Source organism: Barbatula barbatula (genome assembly GCF_947034865.1).
Source record: "Barbatula barbatula genome assembly, chromosome: 19".
Taxonomy (NCBI): Eukaryota; Metazoa; Chordata; class Actinopteri; order Cypriniformes; family Nemacheilidae; genus Barbatula; species Barbatula barbatula.
This window is the reverse complement of record NC_136782.1, coordinates 3602367-3625497: the sequence shown is the minus strand read 5'-3', so window position 1 is coordinate 3625497 and position 23131 is coordinate 3602367. Positions and strand designations below refer to the sequence as shown.

The window sequence follows — 23131 nt, the reverse complement described above, 5'->3', positions numbered from 1 at the left end:
CCGGGGCAGTATTGTGGTAAAATAATCATATCTGATGGTAATGCCAAAGTAAGGGACCTCAATGTCATTGTAAAAATAATACTAGGTACTTACCGTGGTACATTCCGGTACTTTTTTGGTTAGTGACTACAGCAAACTAATGAATGAAAGACTGAAAATATCGATACAACCTTTTTTAATACAGAAGAGTATGAAGTTGCATCTTATCACCTCTTTCAAACTGCTTCGCTGTGGTTTAACGATTATTACAATGCATCCAATATTCCAGTCCAGTCATTAAAGTCAACATGAAATAAAAATGGAGCCACGTACTTCGTACACACCGGTAAGAATTGAAAAAAGAACACAGTTCGGTTTTCTTTAATATCTTAATCATTGTTTTATCTAATTATTATCAGTGAGATAAAATGAAGAACGAATGAAAGGGATTTTTTGCTTAAAGGGATATTTCACCCAAAAATTCTGTCATAATTTTCTTACCCTTTGTATTTACTTACATTGTTGCAAACCTGTATCAATTTCTTTGTTCTGCTAAACTCAAAGGAAGATATTTGGAAGAATGTCTAGATCTCACCCCCATTGACTCCCATAGTATTTTTTTTCCCTATATGGCAGTAAACGGGGGTGAGATCTGTTCTTACAAATATCTTTCTCTGTGTTCATCAGAACAAATACTTTTACACAGGTTTGAAACAACCTGAGGGTGAGTAAATGATGACTGAATTGTCTTTCTTGGGTGAACTATCGCTTTAAGTGTCTCACATATTTCTCCTGAGAACAAGAGTCAGAAATGTCACAAATGTGTCTGTCATTAGAGTTTCAGAAGAGATGTCAACACTGTGTCAAAGATTATTAAAGATCTCAATATGAACTCAAACCTTCCTCATCAAATGAACTCAAACTCAGATGATTTGACCTTTACAATCTTCATTCATTCAAACTTCTTTTATTTCTCCTGAGACTTTGATACTTGAATGAAACACGACTCTCCATCAAATATCCAGAGCTAAAAGAGAGCAACATCTGAGCAATAAGGTTTTCTTCTGGACAATCTTGATGACGTTATTGTAAACAATTCATCAGTCGGTATTCTAAAGAGAAAAGTGTTGCTTCACCCCTTAAATGACTCGTCACATCACAAGAGAAAGGTTTCATGTTGACTTTAAAGGCTGTTATCACTAGCAGAAGGGCTTCTGACACCATTTCAGTCTAAAACAGTTCTCAACAGTCTATTCAGAATTATAGTTAGTAACAGTTCATTATTCAGTCATTTTCTATTGATTGTGTAAATATCAAGGGCATGCGTACGGCAACAAGTATGGTAAAGTTTTAACACTCACAGAGTGTTAAACCTAAACAACAGCAGCGTTTTACACAGATGATAGGTGGACAGGAAACTTTATCATCAGAATCAAAGATGTCTTTTCTTACGTCCCCTTATGTACAGAACTTAGATGAATGTGAGCCTACTCAAGTCTCTTGCAATTGTATAGATATATAAAAAATAAAGAACGTGATTTAAAAGTTATATTTATCTTATTAGAGCTTTTAGTGCCAAAGGGGAAAGGGATGAAATGTGGGTTTTCGTAACATAGTGATACGAATCGTTTTTATGGTGATAAATATTATTTTATATATTATAAATATACCAGACGACTCGAAGCAATACAAACCATACACCTACACAAAGCACACAGACATTAGTGCGTATTTGTGCTAAATGAGGACGTTTTTTTTCTTAATTTATTTGAAGCGTTTCTGACGACACTGGACGAGTTGGAATGATGAACGCCCTGTTTCTATTTCTGCCGCACATTTGAATTCTTAAAGCAAGCTTGTGATGTTTCAATTCAGTTCGGACCATTTCGAATATTTTTTTATTTCTCCACATCATGTAGCAATACTTCATCATTTCAACTGTATATTTCTAATGAATATGAAGTGGGATATAATGTCCTGCACTCATTGTACTGTTGTTAATATGTACGCCTCGAGTTTACAGCCGCTCTGTTATCAATGAACATTCACAGCCAGATAACATGTTGCGCTATTTTGTCGCAATGCGCTGTGATGTCGGCCACTTCTAGTATAGACGAAAAAACTGCTGATATGAAGCTGATAGCTATAGCTGAAATAAAGTCACATTGTGTTTTCAGTGTACTGAACATTCAGACCATCGCAAAGATGTTGTTTTAAAAACTGTGATTTTACTCTGAGGATTTACTGTGGTCTGCCAGTGTGTTCCACTTCTTAATTTCTTTATCCCCTGTTTTGTAGAGAATACTGTATATCAGGGCTGCAATGAATCCATTTACATATAAATATTTATAAGTATGAAATATTTATGAATATTCAAAATCTGTTTGTAAATCTATCTATTCCAAATGATATGTAACATTTGTGTCAATTGGTAATAGGCTTCAGTGTTTAGCTTTACAAAATAGCCAGAGAGATTATTCAGATTTCTGAAAGCTGCGGTTTATTAAAAACCAGCGGCGGTTTGTCAGGAACAACTTAGATTTTATTTTGCATGATCAAAAACATGACGCTAGAAGAGCCCCGTTAATAATTCAGCCCCGATATTCATTAAATGGGTTTATGAACATGACAGATACGTTTGGCACATTTGTAGCTCTGCGTTGAATGTCTACAGCGGACTCACATCAATGTTTACATTTTGCTACATTATAATGCTTGTTATGAAGTTATTGAGTTCATGAAATCATTTCTCGGCACAAAACATAGTCGGTTATAGAGTTTAAACTACAAAACTAAACCTGGCTGGATGTTTTGAGGAGGTGAATTCACTAAGAATGAAGCGATGTTAAAACACACTTCTTATCTGTTAATTGAGTTTTTAATCTCAGAAGAACTGCTTTGGGAATTCACTCCTGAATGTTTGACAAAGGTTCATAAAATCATGAACTCTGTGACTTTATCTTAAGTGCTGAACATTATTTTTGTGTTCTTGCCTCTCAAGTGATGGTTTTATTTTCGTTAAATCTATATATCGATCTATATATCTATATATTGGGATTGTGTTTTCGGATTCTCGGACGTAGAGATCTTATAGAATGTTGATTATCATTGACGTGATACTGCAGATGATTTTTTGACATTTGTTGATATTCCAGTAGTTTCTTGCAACTTTGTGAGAAAAACAAAATGCTGTGTAAAAAAAACGTCTCCCTTTTTCTTGACATGGAAACCGTTGTGGTGTGTTATGACATCTTTCTTTATTAAAACCAGGAAATATAAATAAAGCTGTGTTTCTGTGGAACACAAAAGGAGACATTTTGAAATGTTTTTTTTCCGTACAAGACATCATCACTTTTACAGTTTGAGTCAGCTTCACACAATTTAACGAAAGAATAATTCGCCAATAACACAGTCAAATGACAGTGATATCTTTGGACCAGCCTCTTTGAGTCCCCTTAGCGTTTCAACACTGAAACTATTTTAAAAAGAAGGGGTCTGATGGTCACATCAATGGGGGAAAAACTAAAAAAGAATAATTATTCTAGAACAAAAATATTGGGATTAATGGGAGTTATGTAGCCTACTCAATCCATTTGGTCCAAGAAAACAACAAATAGATCCTTCTGGAAATCTACACGAAATTATTTTTTTTCCATTATACATATACTCTTCAAGACATCAATCCAGCCTCGCCTTTGTGAAGGGTTAGATTTATACCAACACAGAGTTATTGCTTTTTAGGCTGATGCAAGAATCATTTCAAACATATGTTTCCTACTCTTCCCCCGAGACATCGAGACATTTCCCAAATAAAGTACCTCAAAACTATAATCAATTGCCATATTAAGAATTTTTCCTAGGACATTGTCTATCTTCCCCAAAACGTACAATATTAGGGCAATCACAGAAAATGTGAAAGTGACTGGCTTCTTGAATGCCGCCTTGCCTCCAGCAATTTAAATTACCCAAATAATCTTTTCTGATTTGGGGTAAGGAAAAACCAGATGGGAACAAAATTCTCTCCAGTACGGAGAGGGTGATGTTGTCCATGTCTCCCAATCTTATACTGCCCGTTTCCTTTTACCATCTTTTTTCATATATAAACTGTACAGAAAAGTCATCTTGTAAATCTACTAATGATTTAAATCATTTAGAAATTGCAGACTTATCCGTTGACTGAGCTTTGTAAGCTGAGGTAATTATTTAAATTGATAAAATACTGTTTGCGTCTCCATCAGTCCTTTATTTAATGTTTTGGTAAAAGTGTTGCCGTAATTGGTACCGATATCTATAGAAATCCTTAGATTCCAGCTGCAATTTGTCTTTCAAGGATTGAATATCTTATAGTTGCCCTTTGTCCATGATAGAGAAATAAACCGTAATACATTTCTGAATCGTATGAGCCTCGTTTCAATATTTTATCCATAATCCATAATCCTTTTTTCAGGATGGTCACTTGAAAAAGGAATCTCCACAACACTAGCCTATCTCTGTCTAATAGTTAGAGTTACACCAACAGATTACTGTTCTCAATTGTGCTGCCCAAGAATTATTTTTGTAAACCCCCCAACCCCCCTGTAGGGAGGTAGGCGGGACGAGACCCGGGATTCGAGGCCGGTGCATGAGTGATTACGAGCGTCAGCTGTACGCGCACCGATCTCGTATCACGGAGGAGATTGGGAGCATAAGAGGACAAGCGACCGGACCGCCATTGAGAGAGGACCAGGCCTGGATTTTATGTTGTGGTTAGTTTGTGTTTATTTACGTTTTATTTTATTAATTAAAAGTTAGTTTATGTTTGCCGGATCCCGTCTCCTTCCTTCCTTTTATGGATCTTGTTACGTCCCCTTTAATGTTGGGGTGTTTCAACACATTGTTAGGTCAAATAAGGATAAAATATGTGTGTGCTGTTTTCTAAATCCCAAAAAGAACTTGTTATTCTTATAATGACACAAAACTCCATTACTGCTCCTGTGTATTACAACCAAATCAAGTTGCATGGATAATGAGATTTTAGATTTGACTGATTTAATGTGACTTTATTGGTTTAACTGAATGTAATTGGAATTGGATTGTTTTGGAGTTCATGGCTATGGGAAAGTTCTGTAGAGAAAAACGTTTTCAATCCCAGACAGGCCGGTATGAATGAAAGCGCATCAGCATAATTTTCTTTCACCCACATGAACACACATCTCTCGTGTGTCTTCATACAGAATGTTTGTCTTTTTAGGAGGTAGTCTGTGCTTCAGCTTTAATTCTCTTTGATAGAGAAGAAATTGGAAATTGGAGGACAATATTTGAATACATCTCACTCTGCGAAGGATTGAAACCACACTCGCATCAGGGACGTCGCCCGTGGCTGTTTGGAAGCATCTGCCGTCAAACCGAAGCGTTTTTCATTGTCAGATGAATATCAGCAGATAAACACGGTTGTAATTCACGTTGTGTGAGCCGAGACCTTTATCTGAAGGTCTAAATCTGTCACAATCTCCACTGTTGTGATAAAAAACAGGTGTTGAAAAAATATCACCACACGCTTTAATGTAGAGGTTAAAAAACACAGCTGAGCTGCTGAAAGTCTTTCTAACACTTCAAGGCACTTGAACACACACATACGTATTAACATTAATTGTGGGTGGGTAAGAGCGTTTTCTTTCAGTTTTTCTGAAGCTGTAGATTGTTACAGAAGAACAATGGTGACGGTATGTGTATGTTTCCGTGGCTAATGGTTTACAGTCTCCCTGCGTGAGACCTTTATTGCAGCAGCTCAGATCATTAACAGCAGACCAGTGCTACTGCACTGCATTTCATCATTTCTGTGCTTCTCTTCTGAGCTAACGCACACACGCGCGATCATGTGATTAAACATATACCACAAGAGACGATGCCTGTGATTGGATACCAATGTACCAGAATACCAATGTGCTGCTCACTGCATTCTGCAGATGTAATGTACTGTATACTGTTAATGTTTTGTGAAAATGAGATGTCAAGAATATGCGACAGTGAACATTTATTTGACAACTGATCAGTGACAAGGTGCGATTATGGTAAAATATGTAGTTCTTTGGCGTAAGCCCCTTCCATAGCTCGCATCCAGAGGGTCAAGAATTCCTGCCTGGAGATGAAGGCAGGGGCGCACCCAACCCCCCTGCGGTTAATGGACAGGGACCATCCTGGTGGTGGTGGGGAGGATGGGGGTGAATATCGGCTGCTTCAACTGAACACAAACAAAGGGTAGGTGGCGATCTTATATACTCCAAGTGTCAGATGAAGATTGGTTAGGTCTTTACGTAGTAAGTGATGTAAGATTGAGTCTTCCCAGCACAACTAACATTTTCATATATAGGAATCAAATGTATTAATATATGTATGAAATGTTGCTATTGCTTTTGAATGATTTAATTTATTGTATTAAATGATTTAGTATATTGACAGTTAAGGAAAGACTCTGTTTTTCTGTGTTTAAAATGTACTAGTCATAGATTTGTGTTTAGGTAAAATTATTGGCAGAATGACAACTGGAGAAACAGGTGAAAATAACAATAAAGTATGAAGTATTTTTTCAGACATCAAATACTGCAAAGAAAACAAGTTCATATTCAATTTTAATCAATCTATCTATCTATCTATCTATCTATCTATCTATCTATCTATCTATCTATCTATCTATCTATCTATCTATCTATCCACTCACCCACCTAACAATCATCATCATCCATCTATCCATCTATCCATCCATCCATCCACCTATCCCACTATCAACCTATCATCTATCCATCCATCCATCCATCTACCATCCATCTATCCATCTATCTATTTATTTAATTATAATATCTGTCCATCCATCCACTTCGGAAAAGTAAGATTAGCATTGTAGTACTATAAATGAATGGGTGCCTCGTGTGGCGTGTGTGTTTCAGCGCTGTATTAGAGTGACAGCAGATGGCAAGCTTATGTAATTAGTGTGGGCGAGATAACAACAGCAGCATGTTTGAATTCAAGACCCCGAAGATCACGTCATACACACACACAGAACACAAACCATGAAAATGTGCGCTGATCAGAGTAAACGCACTTGTCTGTATCCATGGAATCTCTGTTTTTAAAGCATGAAATGAAAGTGTGTGCTGTCTTTGAAAACACATCACGGTTTAGATTCTTGTGAAGGTCTTGAGACTGCGTCCATCCTTGTTGTGCCATTAGCCAATCAGTGTTGTCATAAATCTACGTGACAAAATATCTAGTTTATCATAAAGAAATACTTTTGAATCAACAAAGAAAGATCCTTCTACCCCGTGGTGATGACATGCAGGTCACAATGCAGAATGTGTTCTGTCTCTCATTATATGCATTTATTTCCAAAACATTTCATTCCCATCGTCTTTTCATATCCGATGCATAACAGCAAAGCAAATCTATTCATCAAAATCAGAAACATCGCACTGACACCAGTTATGTCCGCCGAAACCCTGACACCAGCCCACCATTCCGAATAAAGCAGCTGCTTGATGTGAACGCCCTTAAAAGCTCTCTTCCTTCCGCTTCCTAACACACACAAACACGCTGCCAGAGTCGTAGCCGGCATGACTAATTCCTGTGCATGCGAGCCCGGCGTCGTCTATTCTGGGTTGTTAGGATGGAGTGTGTGAATCATAGTCGTTGTGGTAATTGCCCGTCTTTTGTCTCAGCCCCTCCCGGCATAGCTCTGATTGGTTAATGAGGCTTGTTAAATGCAGAAGCCCGTCCGTTCGACAGAAGAGACAGCTGAGCGCAGAGGGGGTGTCAGATGGTCTTTCCTGTCTCTAAATTTAATCAGCCGATAGCCTTTAGAAACACATAAATACAGGAGAAATCATCTCTGTTACCGAATCACTAAACTCCCGAGAAAGATGTTCATAAAGTAGCAGGGGACATTAGTGTCCCCGAGGGTCAATGGCTGTGTTTGAGATAGCGGTCAGTATTTTGGCCTAAAGCATGTATATAATGTGCATCTGCACAGTGTGTCTGTAATTCGGGATGTACTGAATGTCACAACTTGGCAAAAAGTGGCGTATCCAACATTAATGTAGCCCACATTAAATGCTCTTGACATGCAGTCGACTTGATGTTATATGTCACATGATGAATTAAATGTGCAATGCAGTGAGAAAGTAAATGCTTTGTAATGCTTTCTCATGCTTCAGATGCAGTATATCGTTCATTAAGTTAGTATTGCGTTGTGAGCATGTAGCCTCTTAATGCATCATTAAGTGTTTAATTTCCTGAATGGACAAAAACGTTTTTGCTCATAAAGAAGCAGGATAGGTCTACTCTCCCAAAGGACCACACTGCTTAAAATCTTAATGCTTTTGGGTTTGAATGTGTTCGCTAAAGCAATACTGACTCTTCTTTGGGGGGAAAGTCTGGCCTTTTTATGCAAGTAATTTTATCGTAATTTTATAGAAGTCTTTGTTAATCTTAGATTAGGTGTGAAACTGTGAATACACAGGTTTCAAAACTGAAGGCAACTGTTCAAAGTCTTAAAGACACAATTCGTCTCATTACGCTCTATATATTTGATCAGTGAAATGAATTAAAAGCCTCATAAGCATTTCCTTCCTCTATGTTGTGCAGATTAAAGGATTTTAATGTCCACACAGACATTTGTGACTAAGGTTAAGAAGGTCATCGTGTCAGCATTTTCACTTCACCAAAGAGCTTCCTCTGAGTGTGTGTTGGTATGTTTGTGTGGAATTTAATTCTAATGCCTCTACAAAAATGGGATAATATTTGGTTCCCTTGATGAAAACAATAATTAATCTATAAATCTCAAATGTTTTTTTTCTATGACGCTTAAGGGAAGGGATTGTACAGTATGCTTTGTACAGTACAAAAGTCATTCTATAAAATCGCCATAAAACACAACATTTTTAGAGGACTATGATATGCACATTTGATGGCAGTTTTTTAATTGTCATCACAAATACAGTAAAACAACTTGAACAAAATACCCTTTAAGAAACACTGCGAGATGCAATAAACGGGTGTGAACGCGCGCGCTCAATAGCCCGTCACGTGGCTGCGAGCACATGATTCGTGTCACATGACCATCACCTCTATAAGTCAGCGGCACGCTGTTTCTCAACGGAGTTTGTTTGTGCTGCAGGTGCGCAGAAGTATACGCTTGGTGACACAAAATCGGACGTCATTCTGTTCGACTGTCTCTCTCGAGGAAGATCGGACCACCTGTCGCGATGATGCTCGGACTGTCTGTCGTCGCGTTGTTTCTGCTTGTCGGCGGATCCGTGGCCGACACGCCTGCCAACTGCACCTATGAGGATCTGTTGGGCACATGGATCTTCAGCGTGTCTGATGTGGGTCAGGATCGGACAATCAACTGCTCGAGCACAGGTCAGATCAGACCCAACAATGACAACTGCTCTTTGTTCTTTAACGCGGAAGTTACTTTCAGTTTCATGTCGTGCTTTTGACCTTCTATCCGTTTAGAACGTTTGAGTCATGTGATGGATATGAAATGTATTTATAGTGCTCACAGGACGTCCAAAAACACGATACTATTTGTTAGTTTCAATAGTTTGTAATGTAATATCGTGATCTGTTTTGAACATGATTCATAGTTGTGCTGTAATCCAATATCACAAATGTGAACCTTAGATTTTATTTTCTTGTGTATGGTTTCTGTTGTGCAGTGTGTGGACTGTGTTCTAAAAATTGAGCTGTCTACATGGGCAGTGTTATAGGTGCATTCAGACAATCTTATAATGCCCAGATGGTTTGTCACTAACAGGTAAAGTAGTGAAGACCGTAACGGTGGATCTGCAGAAGTTATATCTAGCCGTGGATGATCTGGGCCACACTGGATTCTTCACCCTGATCTATAACCAGGGCTTCGAGGCGGTGATCAATGACTACAAATGGTTCGGTTTTTTCAAAGTAAGTTTGTTATGACACTCGATTGTGAACGACACATGACGCCTGTCAGATGACTGATCTGTGTCACATCAGGAAGTGCTAACTTCAGCTGTTTTCTAGTGTAGTCTGGTTTAGACCTGACACTTCAGATCAAATCTGTTTTACAAACACATCTTGCAATATGAACTCTTCAGAAGACATTTTCAGACCGACACGAGTTGATGAAAGTTGATGAAGTGAAAATGATCACTTTTGTCTCCGTGTCTGCAGTATTCTAAGAAGGGTTCACAGGTCACCAGTTACTGTGATCAGACGCTGCCCGGTTCGGTTCATGACGTGTTGGGGAACAATTGGGCCTGTTTCACCGGGAAGAAAGTCCAGCCAATCCCACCCCGCACTGACCGTAGTCCGCAGTTGGGCTTCAAACATGAGCTGTGAGTGTTTGATTGTGTCATCTGTGATCTTATCATCTCTTTGTCTCACTGACCTCTTCACGTGTTTGATCATGTAACATGTTTAATTTGAACTCTAGACTCATGCAGTTGCCATACACGCACAACATTGAGTTTCTGGATCAAATAAACTCAGTTCAGAAGTCGTGGAGGGCCGTGGCGTACAGTCACCACGAGACCTTCACCATGCAGGAGCTGCTGAGGAGATCAGGAGGACGGGCTTCCAGAATACCACGGTACAGACATGATTTACTCATGACGGAGTAATTCGTCGTGTTTTGATTTGTCGAATCGCTCTTGCTGTACTCGATGTAATTCGCCTGTCGGTTCTTACAACGTGGCAATGACAGGCCTTTTGGTTTCCTTTTTTACTGTTTTGAAGGCTACAACAATACAACTTTTTTATCCAATCAAAAGCCTTTAATTAAAATAAAAGGTCTGTTATTTTGTATTCTGTCGTTCTCTTTTAGGCGAGTCAGACCTGTGACTATAACTGCTGATGTGGGAAAGATGGCCGCTGGTCTTGCCGAGCGCTGGGACTGGAGAGATGTTAATGGAGTCAGTTACCTCAGCCCTGTACGCAACCAAGGTGTGTGTGTGTGTGTGTGTGTATGTAACACTGTATGCTTGGGAATATAATGTTGTTTTGTATGTGTAATAGTATTTGTGTAGTCTAGACTTTGTGCTCATATTGAAGTGCATACATGGAATTCAGATAGCATAGGCTGCACATTTCAAATTGTCAGACGTAAAGGTTAATGTAATCTTTCATCTTGACCTTATGAGGTGAGCGAGAGAGGGAGCGCACAAAACAATGAAGGCGTACAAGTGTGTTTCAAGGTGAAGTGTTGGTCACCTGCTGGGTCACTGTGGGCCAGTAATGAGATTTTTGACAGTTAAATAAAACATTTCCTGAAGATGAAGTCCAGAATAATTTCCTGAATTTTTAGGGCGAATATCTATTTAATAATTTCCTGTGATTTGTACATTTTCATTAACTTTTAGTTAATGTGACTTTCATTAAGTCATGGTTTTAAAGATCACTAGTTGTTTTTATACCTAAATCTCATTGCACATCGTCAACTAGCAGAGTCATCCGTCTCTGTGTGTGAGATGATGATCGTCTCTTTGGCAGATTTATCTGGATTGGCTATTTCTGAGGGTCTATCAGGGTCTCCTCCTCAGGAGAGGGAGAGATTAAAGGAGGGAGAAACAGAAATGATAACACGTAGATGATGATATTAGATTGTGACTCCTCCTCTCACTGGTAAATCATTTATTCTCATCGCTCTCTCTAGCATCTTGTGGCAGTTGTTATTCTTTCGCCACTATGGGAATGATGGAGGCCAGAGTACGGATCCAGACGAACAACACACAGCAGCCCGTGTTCAGTCCACAGCAGGTCGTGTCCTGCTCTCAATACTCTCAAGGTATCACGCCTGCCTCAGTCATTTATAATTTGATGTGTCTGTTCTGAACTTGACCTTGTGGTGTGTTCGCTTTTTTATTCCCTCACAGTAAAACGAGATCTGAATGGATCATTGTGTAAATGTTTGACTTTGTAGAATGTTTTTTAATAAGATGGAAACATCGTTGACTTTAATTTGAAGAGTTTAATTCCAAAATGATAACCTTTTTTAATGTGCATTCCAATTAATATCAATCAAACTACAGTTGGTTGGTTTTGATTTAAGCCATAATAACTAAGAAAAAGAATACAGCTACCTAACACAATGAAACTCAATAAAAACAGGATAACACAATAGAAAACATGATTTTTGACGAATTAAAAAAACTGAGTTATCTTATTTTGGATACAAACTCTTCATTTATACTTAATAAGCTTGAAAATTTTGTTTCCACGTTTTGTTTTACAAGCTCTAGCATGAATGGATGTTGTGGTCGCAATAGCGGTTTATCTTAAAGTTTACTTCAGATAAAACACTCATGCCAAAATTTACACTTGCAGTGTATCCGGAAAGTAGTCACAGCTCTTCACTTTCCACATTTTGTCATGTAACAGCCTTATTCCAAATGGATTCAATTCATTATTTTCCTCAGTTTTCTACAAACAATACCCTATAATGACAACATGAAAGAAGTTTGTTTGAAATCTTTGTGCTTATTTCGTTTTTTATTTTTAATAAATTTGCAGAGTATTCACAGATTTTGCCGTGACACTCAAAATTGAGCTCCGGTTCATCCTGTTTCCACTGATCTTCCTTGAGGTGTTTCTACAACAGTTTTCAGTTGATTGGACATGATTTGGAAAGGCACACACCTGTCTGATATATCAGGTTCCACAGTTAACAGTGCACGTCAGAGTACAAACCAAGCCAAGAAGTCCAAGGAATTGTCTGTAGACCTCCGAGACAGGATTGTATCGAGGCACAGATCTGGGGAAGGGTACAGAAAAAATTCTGCAGCATTGAAGGTCCCAATGATCACAGTGGCCTCCAACATCCGTAAATGGAATAAGTTTGGAACCATCAGGACTCTTCCTAGAGCTGGCCGCCCGGCCAAACTGAGCGATGGGGGAGAAGGGCCTTAGTCACAGAGTGTCCAGCATGTCTCTGTGGAGAGATGTTGGTCTTCCAGAAGAACAACATCTCTGCAGCACTCCACAAATCAGGCCTGTATGGCAGAGTGGCCAGACAGAAGCCACTCAGTAAAAGGCACATGACTGCCCACCTGGAGTTTGCCAAAAGGCACCTGAAGGACTCTCAGACCATGAGAAACTAAATTCTCTGGTCTGATGAAACAAAGATTGAGCGTCATGTCTGGAGGAAACCAGGCACCACTCATCACCTGGCCAATACCATCCCTACAGTGAAGCATGGTGGTGGCAGCATCATGCTGTTGGGATGTTTTTCAGCGGCAGGAACTGGGAGACTAGTCTGGATCGGGGGAAAGATGAATGCAGCAATGTACAGAGACAAAACTGCTCTGGTCCTCAGACTGGGGCGAAGGTTCATCTTCCAACAGGACAAGACTAATGGGAGAAACTGCACAAAAGCTTGTAGCATCATACTCAAAAAGACTTGAGGCTGTAATTGGTGTCAAAGATGCTTCAACACCGTATTGATCAAAGGCTGTGAATACTTATGTACATGTGCTTTTTTAAATTTTTAATAGATTTGCAAAGATTTCAAACACTTTCACGTTGTCATTATGGGGTATTGTTTGTAGAATTTTTAGGACAATAATTAATTGAATCCATTATGGAATAAGGCTGTGACATGACGAAATGTGGAAAAAGTGAAGCGCTGTGGAAAAAGGGAAGTGCTGTGAATACTTTCCGGATGCTCTGTATACAGACTGATTGCTGCAGAATTTTTCATCTTTTGTGCATTTCTGATGTCTTTGGCAGGTTGCGACGGAGGTTTTCCATATCTGATCGGTAAATACATCCAGGACTTTGGTGTAGTGGAAGAGGACTGTTTCCCGTACACCGGCTTCGATTCTCCCTGTGAAATCTCCAACAAGTGCAGGAGGTACTACGCCTCAGATTATCGTTACGTCGGAGGCTTTTACGGAGGATGCAGCGAGGCGGCGATGAAGCTAGAGTTGGTCAGGAACGGCCCCATGGAAGTTGCCTTTGAGGTGTACCCGGATTTCATGCACTACAAGGAAGGTATTTACCATCACACCGGCCTGCTTGACTCCAACAATCCGTTCGAGCTCACCAATCACGCTGTGCTGCTGGTGGGCTACGGGAAGTGCAAGAAGACCGGGGAGAAGTATTGGATCGTGAAGAACAGCTGGGGAACAGGATGGGGTGAGAACGGGTTCTTTAGGATCCGCAGAGGAACGGATGAATGTGCCATTGAGAGCATTGCTGCAGCGGCTACGCCAATCGCCAAACTTTAAGACTAATTTGTGGGACTGTATGAATGACAGCAAATTGGTTCGGTTGTTAGATCTGCACTCATGAAATCGTTCAGGTCCTGGGACGCACGCTGGAACTCCAATGTCTGTTTTTCATCTGCTTAAGTGTTTTAAAAGGGATTTTTTTTAGATTTTGTATCGATACGCTTTTTCTTTGTATTGCCCTGAATGTCATCATTACACAACATAATTTTTTACATCACTGTTTTAATCTGTCATTTATTCACTTTGTATTCAAAGATTGATCATGTTTTCAGTTATTCTCAGGTAAAAATGTTCGTATGTGAACCTATAGCAAAACATTTCATAAAGGGTTTTCTGAATGCATGCATGCGTGTATGTATATTTGCAGTCCTATCAGCCTGTCTTAGGCTGTTTGAATCAGGAGTTTAACATTTTGCCTTTGTGGATCTTCAATAAAATTGCTTTTTAAGACTTCATCATTGATTTTGAATGTTTCGTTTTCTGAGTCTTATTATAGCCTGAATTGCAAACAAATAGGACCATTATCATTACCCCAGTTTGTCATATTCAATGTGTTTATTAATGCTGTCAGTCAAATTCATTTTCACTCCTTGAATCACACCCAATATGTATAGAGAGGCAGAGGGTGAGTTTGCAACCTTTGTTGCTCAATCCAGAATTTTTTTTTTACAAACTGTTCTTATGAAATAAAGCACCGCTTGACTAGTTTTATCAGATCTAAATATTTTGTGGCGCTCTCTTGAATCTGACCCTAAGCAGTCGTTCAACTGGGTCTTGACTTGACTAAGCTATGCTCATGTGTTGTTTGATTTATTTGCTCCTCTTGAAAAGATTCTCAAAGCAAAGTGTCAGTTTTACATTCCAAGCTACAAGCACAGAAACTCTTGGAGAAACATTTCATAGTTTGATCTTTAAACATTCAATATATGTAGGCTACACAAGGTTTTCTCGCTGCCGATGTAAGATCACGTAAAGGGGAAGGCGCTTTAAAGATGATGTGCCTTGAAGTCACACTTCTACCTTTTAAGTTTAGATTTTTCTGCTGAAGTGTGGTCATGTTCAGTGTTTGTAGGGGCAGAGCTCGGGTCTCATGCTTCACTAGAGTCACAAGCTTCTCTGCGGGGCGTTTCTCTCTCTTCCCTCTCTCACCGCGGCTCACACCGGTCCATGGTCGGGTCCATCTCACAGAACCATGCAGAAGCATCACCTGAAGGAACACCTGTATAAAATCCTGGTGATCGGGGATCTGGGTGTGGGAAAAACAAGCATCATCAAGCGCTACGTGCACCAGAACTTCTCTGCGAACTACAGAGCGACGATCGGCGTGGACTTCGCGCTCAAGGTCTTGAGCCTCGAGCACGAAACCGTCCGACTGCAACTCTGGGACATCGCTGGTAAATCAAAGACTTTATTCAATTTAAAATGAGAATTCGATTACTTGAAAAGGTTTTTTTAACAATTGAGGTTACGATTTTTTGTGCTTTTTTGTGCTTTACTGGATAAATGAAAAAACAACAATAATCTAAAACGATGATGCTTATGCATTCACAACTTATGTTCTTTGTTTATATTTCACATCACTTTAGAATAAAAGAGAACTCATCAAACTTATGTAAAAAAATCCCCCAAAAATGTACTTCTGGGAATTAATAATCTTAGCCACTCTTTGGGTGAAAGTTGCCGCAATGTGCCTTTAACGTTACCTTTAATGTGAATGACCTCTCATTGTCTTTTTTTTTCATTATTCAGTACAAGTCATCCAAAAAAACATTCGTCTAGTTAAAGTAATATGCAGAATTATAGTTTTGTTCGGCTACAAATTAACTTACTTTGAAACATTAAGCATACGCCTTCAAATAAAAAATGTTTCATAGAAAGCAATGATTCATATAAAAGTAATACATATTTTTGGCCTTGTTTAACTTTATAATATTGTTTATAAAATAAACCTCAGCAGGAGCGCGGTCATGTGTTATGCGCGGTCACGTGTTAGTCGCTCATGTGAGGGAGATTTTCACTTACAAAAGAGGTTAAAACAGAAACATCATTGTAAATCAAAGCGCTTGAAACTCACAGAAGTGTTTCTGATAGACGCAAAGCACATAAATACTCTGTAGGTCCCCTGAATTATTTGCATTTGGTGTTAGGATGTATAAAATGTTATTTCCATTTCATTTGACGTGTTTTGTAAATGTCAACCATTTCAGCCGTGTGATACATGGAGATGTAACTTTAATCTAACTGCTAATGTTCATGGGAACTTGAGTTTTATTTCCCTCTGACTGTAGTGTTTGTAAATATCTAGACACTAATCTGGATGGAGAGTTCAGGCAGCAGCAGGAGCTCAGTAGACTTTGTGGATTTGGTCAATATTAGCCCTTGGAATGTGCTTTTCCTCATTAACGATATCCAGGATTTAACGCAGAACCTTGGAAATATGTGCAAGAATATCCAAATAAATCACGTGGATTGAACACAAGAGTGGTTTTGTGTGAAGGAGAAATTCCACATGCACACACAGGCTTGACTGAATATAAACAATTACTTTGTGCTTCGTGATCGTCAGGAAGTCACAATGAAATGCCTTTATGTTCTTTATTCTCTATTGACATGGAAGGTTATTTTTGTAAATACACTCATTTGAGCAGTTTATTCATAGCAACTGAAACCAGTAACGTAAGGCTGTGAAGGTACCAAAACCATGACGTGCATGGTAACCACAAATGGTTGTGAGAGTTATTTTAGCAGCTTATCACCCAAACATCTTAAACTAGTGTGAACATGTAGCGAAAACCGCTTATAGAATTTATCTTTCATATCTTTCATTTGATCAAGTACCCTATAGCTGCTAGTTCAAGGCATAATGTATGTAGTAAGAATAATATCAATGTGCTAGGCCTATAATACTTGTAGGGTCCTGTTTCAAATGTCAGACAAATGGTCAAAAAAAATTTCCTTAGCTTGTCACTGGGGTATCCTTAAAGTCCCAGTGAAATTAAAAACTAAAAATGTTATTTTTTCATGAAATATTGCAGTGTTTATAGTAAATAGCATATCAATGTCAATCATAATCTTCAGTTAAAATCTGATAATGCACTTCTGCCCTGAAATTACTATCCTAATCAAACGACGTAAATCAGACGGCTTGGGCGTAGCATCCATTAACTCCTCCCCTTTCACAGTCAGTCTGCAGCTAGTTTCATTTGAAAATGCAAAAGCTGTTTTTATACATCCAATCAATTCACAGCAAAAAACTGCCCACCACGCCCACTAATGTTCTCCTTTGAAATTCCTTTTCATTCAGAAATGCGTCAGAATACGGAAGTAAAAACGATCGCTACTTCCGGTTCACAGGGACTTTAAGGGTAATTTTAAAAATGTCTAAGGCATTATGAAAGTATTAACACACGTCTTGTTTCTCACATGGTTTATTCTTTTCACAGGTCAAGAGCGTTTCGGGAACATGACTCGAGTGTATTATCGAGAGGCTGTGGGAGCTTTCATCGTTTTTGATGTCACACGACCATCGACGTTTGAAGCGGTGAAGAAATGGAAGGAAGATCTCGATGCCAAGTTGGATTTATTTAACGGCAAACGCGTGACTGCCGTTCTGCTCGCCAACAAATGCGACGAGGGCAGAGACGTTCTGACCAACAACGGTTTCAGTATGGAGCAGTTCTGCCAAGAGAATGGCTTCGTGGGATGTTTCGAAACTTCAGCCAAAGTACGGGAGTTTTTTTGCCTCCTTTAGAGAAGTATAGCCTACTGATGGTGATGTTAGAATCGATTTAATGATTGACAACCACATGTTCAAAATTTAAATTCTTCGCTCAAATGAATATGACTTCATTTCTTTAGTTGAACTCAAACAAATCATGTTATATTTAAATTTTTCCTTTAGTCATATCTTTCTTCTCAAGACACAAAAGAACCAATGACCCACATATGTAAGAAATATAAAGTCATATGATGATAAAAGCGTGAATAAATTATAGCAAAGAGATTTATTTTATATTTAAGGGAATTTTAAATCTTAGCGATGATAATAAAACGACTATTAAATTACAATAATATTGTGATGCAACAGTACAGCTTTTTATTTCACTTAAAGTGAAAGCTCACCTTAAAATAATTTTTTTATTTTCATTCAAAATATCTTCATTCACTTCAAAATATCTTGTTTTGTGTTCTGAGGCTGAATATTGACAAAAATAGTTACATTCCTTTCAATGTAAAATGGCGAGTTCATAAATATTCAAGCGCTCATTAATTAATTCACAGCTCGAGACAAGGTGTGTGAACATTGACAGTAACGTTACCATGTCTCTCTCTCTCTCTCTCTCTCTCTCTCTCCCTCTCTATCTTTAGGAGAATATTAATATAGATGAAGCGGCACAGTGTCTGGTGAAGCACATAATAGCAAATGAGAAAGATCTGCTACAGTCAGAGGTTTTAGACACCATCATACCACAGCAGGAGTCCAGCCATGGAGGAACCTGCTCCACGTGCTTCACGTCCTGAAGGATGCAAACACACAAACACACACTCATATCCTGCCGCCGTGGGCCAGCATCAAGCCAGATTTCATGTCTGGAAACACATTTTCTGCTGTCATCTCATTTTCTCTCATCTCAGCTCTTCTCTTATTGTCTCATTTTCTTGTCTTATCTTATCTGATCTCGTTTTCTCTTCTTTCCCGTCTCCCGCCGGAGACACTGCCCCATTTCCATGGTAACAGATTTATCGAATACTCTGCAGAGCGGAAAATATTTTAAAAGGAAAAGAAAGTTGCGAGAATTATGTCAATAGTAATTCTTTTTCAATTCTTTATCTTCATGTGGGAGTTCTGTGAGCGTTTTTGCCAAATCATCAGAATGCAAACAGAGAAACGGCTAGAAAACCCAAATGGCCACTTTCAATGTTTCAAACACGCAGACGGTGCATTGTAATGTTCTTTTACTTCATTCAAGTCTATGATGTTTATTCATATTCTCAATTCAGTTTTCTATGCAGAAATCATAATGCACAACAGACTTGAAGAAGTTAACATCAATACGTGTAGAACCAAATGGTTCAGGTTTCTTTTCAAATGCTGGCAAAAGTCCTGCTGCTCATGAATTATACAAACCGGCCTTAAAATATGAACATGAGCGGAATGCATATCTCTCAGTGCAGTTGCTTTTGTAATTCTAATGCGGATGTTTTCTACATTTGTCTGATTTTTTACTGTTTAACTTTCTTTTGGATGTTTGTTGTTTTTTCAACACGATGAACTGGCAGCATTTTTATTTATCATGTGGCTGTAAGATGGTGAAATATTTTTTATTACAGAATATAAGATCCTGTGAATCCCCCTGTATTTACCCAGACTGATGAGTTAATAAACTTAATCTGTAATCAAGCCTGTTGTCTAAATGCATTTCTCACAGCTCAAAATGGATTTAAATCCAACAAAACATTAAGTCGCTTCGGATAAAAGCGTCTGCTCAATGAATACATGTAAATGTGAAATATTACTGCATCTTCTCAGAAGTGTTGGTCTGCCGGTTGGTGGAGAGCTTCGAGCATCATTCACAACCATTCCAATCGATAAACCAAGAGGCCGCAACTTGTCATTATTACATCCAACCTGTGGAAGACAGAGGAAGAAAAACATGTGCATACAGTTATAGCAGAAGAATTAACATTCTGTAGATTGTGTTGGAATAATTTGCCATTGAAATGAACCGTGTGCAGTGATTTGCAGGAAATCTCAGCGTATGGGATCGCTGCTTCACACCTCCTAATAAAATACATTTGTTCCAAGATATTCCAGGTCAATTTAACTCTGACCTGACACACGGGGTGGAGGATTCATTTCATATGGGAACTAGAGCATGACCAACAGGTCAATGAATAAAACATTCCTATTAACTCTCTCTTCCTCTCTCTGCCATGCAGTGAGTTGATATGATACACATGCTGTGAAAAGGGAATTTTATCTCATTCAATTAATGATGTTGATCTGATTATGATGGGAGAATTTATTTATTTTTCTGTGTTTCTTTACTTCCTTTACCTAACCCTAGGTGCAAATGCACCTTTATTTATTTTGATACACTTGGCAGACGTTTTAATCTAGAGGAATTTATTGCTGTGCTTTCTGTCGGACTGTCAATCTTGTTGTCAGTCACTTTTGCCCAGGTAGACAACGACCTCATTCGTGAAACACGAGCGGAACAATTTGTTTGTGTAAATCGTTCGTGAAGTCGTTTTGCCGTAAATCTTCGTATTTTCAAAATGTATGTTGGTAGGAAAGAAATGTACACCTGTTCCACACCACGTGTAAATATTGCGTAAAACCGCATGTAACATTCTGTATTCTTTCAGACAAACTGATGGCACAGCATTTTGATTCACTATGTGTCATAATGTTATTTCACAAGTTCTTTCGCCCAGTCTTTTATAATTTTTTTCCTTTTTAACTTTGGGTAAAACGCAGAGCTCTTCACTGTCCTTTTTAACACAGCCAGCCAATCACACTGGAGAAGAGGCGGGACAAACACTACATTGACCAACCATCATACATTCACATACATTTACATTTAGTCATTTAGCAGGCGCTTTTATCCACAGCGACTTAGAGATGAGGTAAACAATGGAAGCAATTGGAACAACATAAGGACAACAAAAAGCATTAGTGCAATCAAAGACTGGTCTCATATAGCCTACCACTCTATACAGAGCTAAGTTGTAATTTTTGGTATTTATTTTATTGGAAAGAGTAGAAAAGAGATCAGAACTGATCGGTCAGGTGTTGACGGAAGATATGTGTTTTCAGAAGATTCTTAAAGATGGCTACAGAATCTGTTTATCTTGTTGCAGCGGGCAGATCATTCCACAAATGTGGAAGAGATCCAGAGCAGGTACGTGAGAGAGATTTGTAACCTTTTTTGGATGGCACCAAAAGACATTGTTCGTTTGCACAGCGTAGGGATCTGGTGGGATTAGCGAGTGAAGATAAGGGGTTGCCGAACCAGTGCTAGTCTTGTTGGCCAGGAGCAGAGTCTTGAATTTGATGCGAGCCACTACAGGGAGCCAATGTAACTTAATGAAGAGAGGAGTGATGTGTGCTCTCTTTCATTCATTCTTGGAAATAAGATACTAGTAACAAGTAGGCTTAAGGTCTTTGCACACACAGTCCAAATTTTTTTCGTATTTGGCACTCGTCTGTACGGTGTCTCTCAATTGTTAACAAAGGTCACTTAAAATGCTTGACGGATGCAAAAAACGCAGAAAAGTATTTATTTTTTAACGTGTGAAAATTTGGGCAACTGTTGCGGATATTCTTAATATACAGCAACCAACGCTTCTCCGGAATAACGCGCAGTGCCTACAAAACATTCTCAGGTGCCACCAGTACAATGTATTATTATTATTTTAGCTGGCTAAAAACGCTTTGGTGGACACGGTTTAATTGATACATTTTTGGTTAGCATACAGCCTATTAGTATCTTATGCATTTATGCAGTATAGCCTAATGTAGCCAAACCAGAGAACGAAGTCCAGTAATTTGCGTAGCTGTAATTCATAGGCGGGGATTATGCTAATTGTGCATGCGTGCCCAGTTTATGAATGATCGGAATTCATTAACATACACACAATTTACTACGAAATCTAACGTTTATAAAGTATTTGTGAATCCGGAGGAAAGTTTTCGGGAAGGTCTGTTTTAAGTGCAAATTACTTGGAATTTACTCATTTATTCTCGAGTGTTTCATGAATGATGGCCTATGAGTGTAACCTTTAAATGAAGAGCAAGAGATGATTAAATCCATTCCATGTCACGAAACACAGAAAGTGTGACTTTAAAGTGTGTTAACCTACTTCTTAACTTTAAAATGATTTGTTATGACAAGAATCATGATGCTCATAACAAACCTACAAGTTTACATTTCATACTTTATATTAAACATTGTGATCTACATTTACATTAAGTCATACAGCAGACGCTTTTATCCAAAGCGACTTACAGAGAGTTCAGGGAGCAATAAGCGATATGTCATACAGGAGCAATAATACAATAGGTGCTAAATCAAAGTTACTAGTTTCTACAAAAGCCAGACAAATACCTGTCAAGAGAAAGAGAGAGGTTTTTTTAAGTATTCACAGAAGAGATGGGTCTAAGGTAGTTTTTGAATGTTGTGAGAGATGCTGTTGACTGGACTGAGTTATAGGAAGGATGTACCACCAGGAAGGAGTTGTGAAGGAGAAGATGGCTGTAATGCGAGCTGCTATCGTTTGGGTAAAATATGTAAATCTAGGTGTCATCAGCATAACTGTGTATGTGATGGATCCCAACGATGTCGTGTAGATGGAAAAAAAGCAGCGGTCAAAGCACCGATCCCTGAGGGACCCCAGTGATCATGTGGTGGGCAGTGTTCAGCGAGCCTCTCCATGACACCTTGAAGGATCAGCCGGAGAGGTAGGATTTGAACCAGTCGAGAGGACTGCCTGAGATTCCTAATGATGACAGGGTTGACAGCGGTATCTGGTGATTGACAGTGTGGAACGCTGATGGTTGAGTTGGATTTAGAATCTGTCATAATCAGGGGTGGTGAAACATGGATAGAGGACCCAGGTGCAGACAGCGGGTAAGGGGTTAAGATACGTATGGCAAGCCAAATCAACAACAATTGCTTCTCTCCACATTAAACATGAGGTTCTGTCATGTTCCTGCCACTAGACCAAAAGAAACCTGACATGATGTGGCAGAATCATGACAGAATCAGCTCAGATTGTTTCTCATTTTCTATCTTTAGTCTGTTCAGTATCTTGTTCAACACCAGTATGTCCTTGATAAGACATGAATTTCTCAGATTATAGAAGAATTGATTCATTTCTATTCTCAATGATCCTGAGATGTTTTAGTC

The 23131-nt window shown here is 38.8% G+C and overlaps 2 protein-coding genes across 2 annotated transcripts; both read left to right on the top strand.

Moving 5' to 3' along the window:
* The first annotated feature begins 9026 nt into the window (after positions 1-9026).
* ctsc (cathepsin C) lies at positions 9027-14688 on the top strand. The gene is made up of 7 exons (XM_079481536.1): positions 9027-9372; positions 9770-9915; positions 10165-10328; positions 10427-10582; positions 10817-10935; positions 11645-11776; positions 13717-14688. The coding sequence occupies exons 1-7, from the start codon at positions 9216-9218 to the stop codon at positions 14214-14216; spliced, it is 1374 nt and encodes a 457-aa protein (XP_079337662.1). The 5' UTR covers positions 9027-9215; the 3' UTR covers positions 14217-14688.
* Positions 14689-15280: 592 nt separating this feature from the next.
* On the top strand, positions 15281-19618 carry rab38a (RAB38a, member RAS oncogene family). Its single transcript, XM_079481537.1, has 3 exons — positions 15281-15613; positions 17663-17943; positions 18588-19618. The coding sequence occupies exons 1-3, from the start codon at positions 15412-15414 to the stop codon at positions 18738-18740; spliced, it is 636 nt and encodes a 211-aa protein (XP_079337663.1). The 5' UTR covers positions 15281-15411; the 3' UTR covers positions 18741-19618.
* Positions 19619-23131: the final 3513 nt, after the last annotated feature.

Bases quoted from the DNA above. Each gene is read 5' to 3' on its own strand.
- ctsc (XM_079481536.1), top strand. From the start codon at position 9,216: ATGATGCTCGGACTGTCTGTCGTCGCGTTGTTTCTGCTTGTCGGCGGA. The intron at 9,373-9,769 runs GTCAGATCAGAC...TGTCACTAACAG, and splicing joins AATCAACTGCTCGAGCACAG to GTAAAGTAGTGAAGACCGTA. The intron at 9,916-10,164 runs GTAAGTTTGTTA...CCGTGTCTGCAG, and splicing joins AATGGTTCGGTTTTTTCAAA to TATTCTAAGAAGGGTTCACA.
- rab38a (XM_079481537.1), top strand. From the start codon at position 15,412: ATGCAGAAGCATCACCTGAAGGAACACCTGTATAAAATCCTGGTGATC. The intron at 15,614-17,662 runs GTAAATCAAAGA...TTCTTTTCACAG, and splicing joins GCAACTCTGGGACATCGCTG to GTCAAGAGCGTTTCGGGAAC. The intron at 17,944-18,587 runs GTACGGGAGTTT...CTCTATCTTTAG, and splicing joins GTTTCGAAACTTCAGCCAAA to GAGAATATTAATATAGATGA.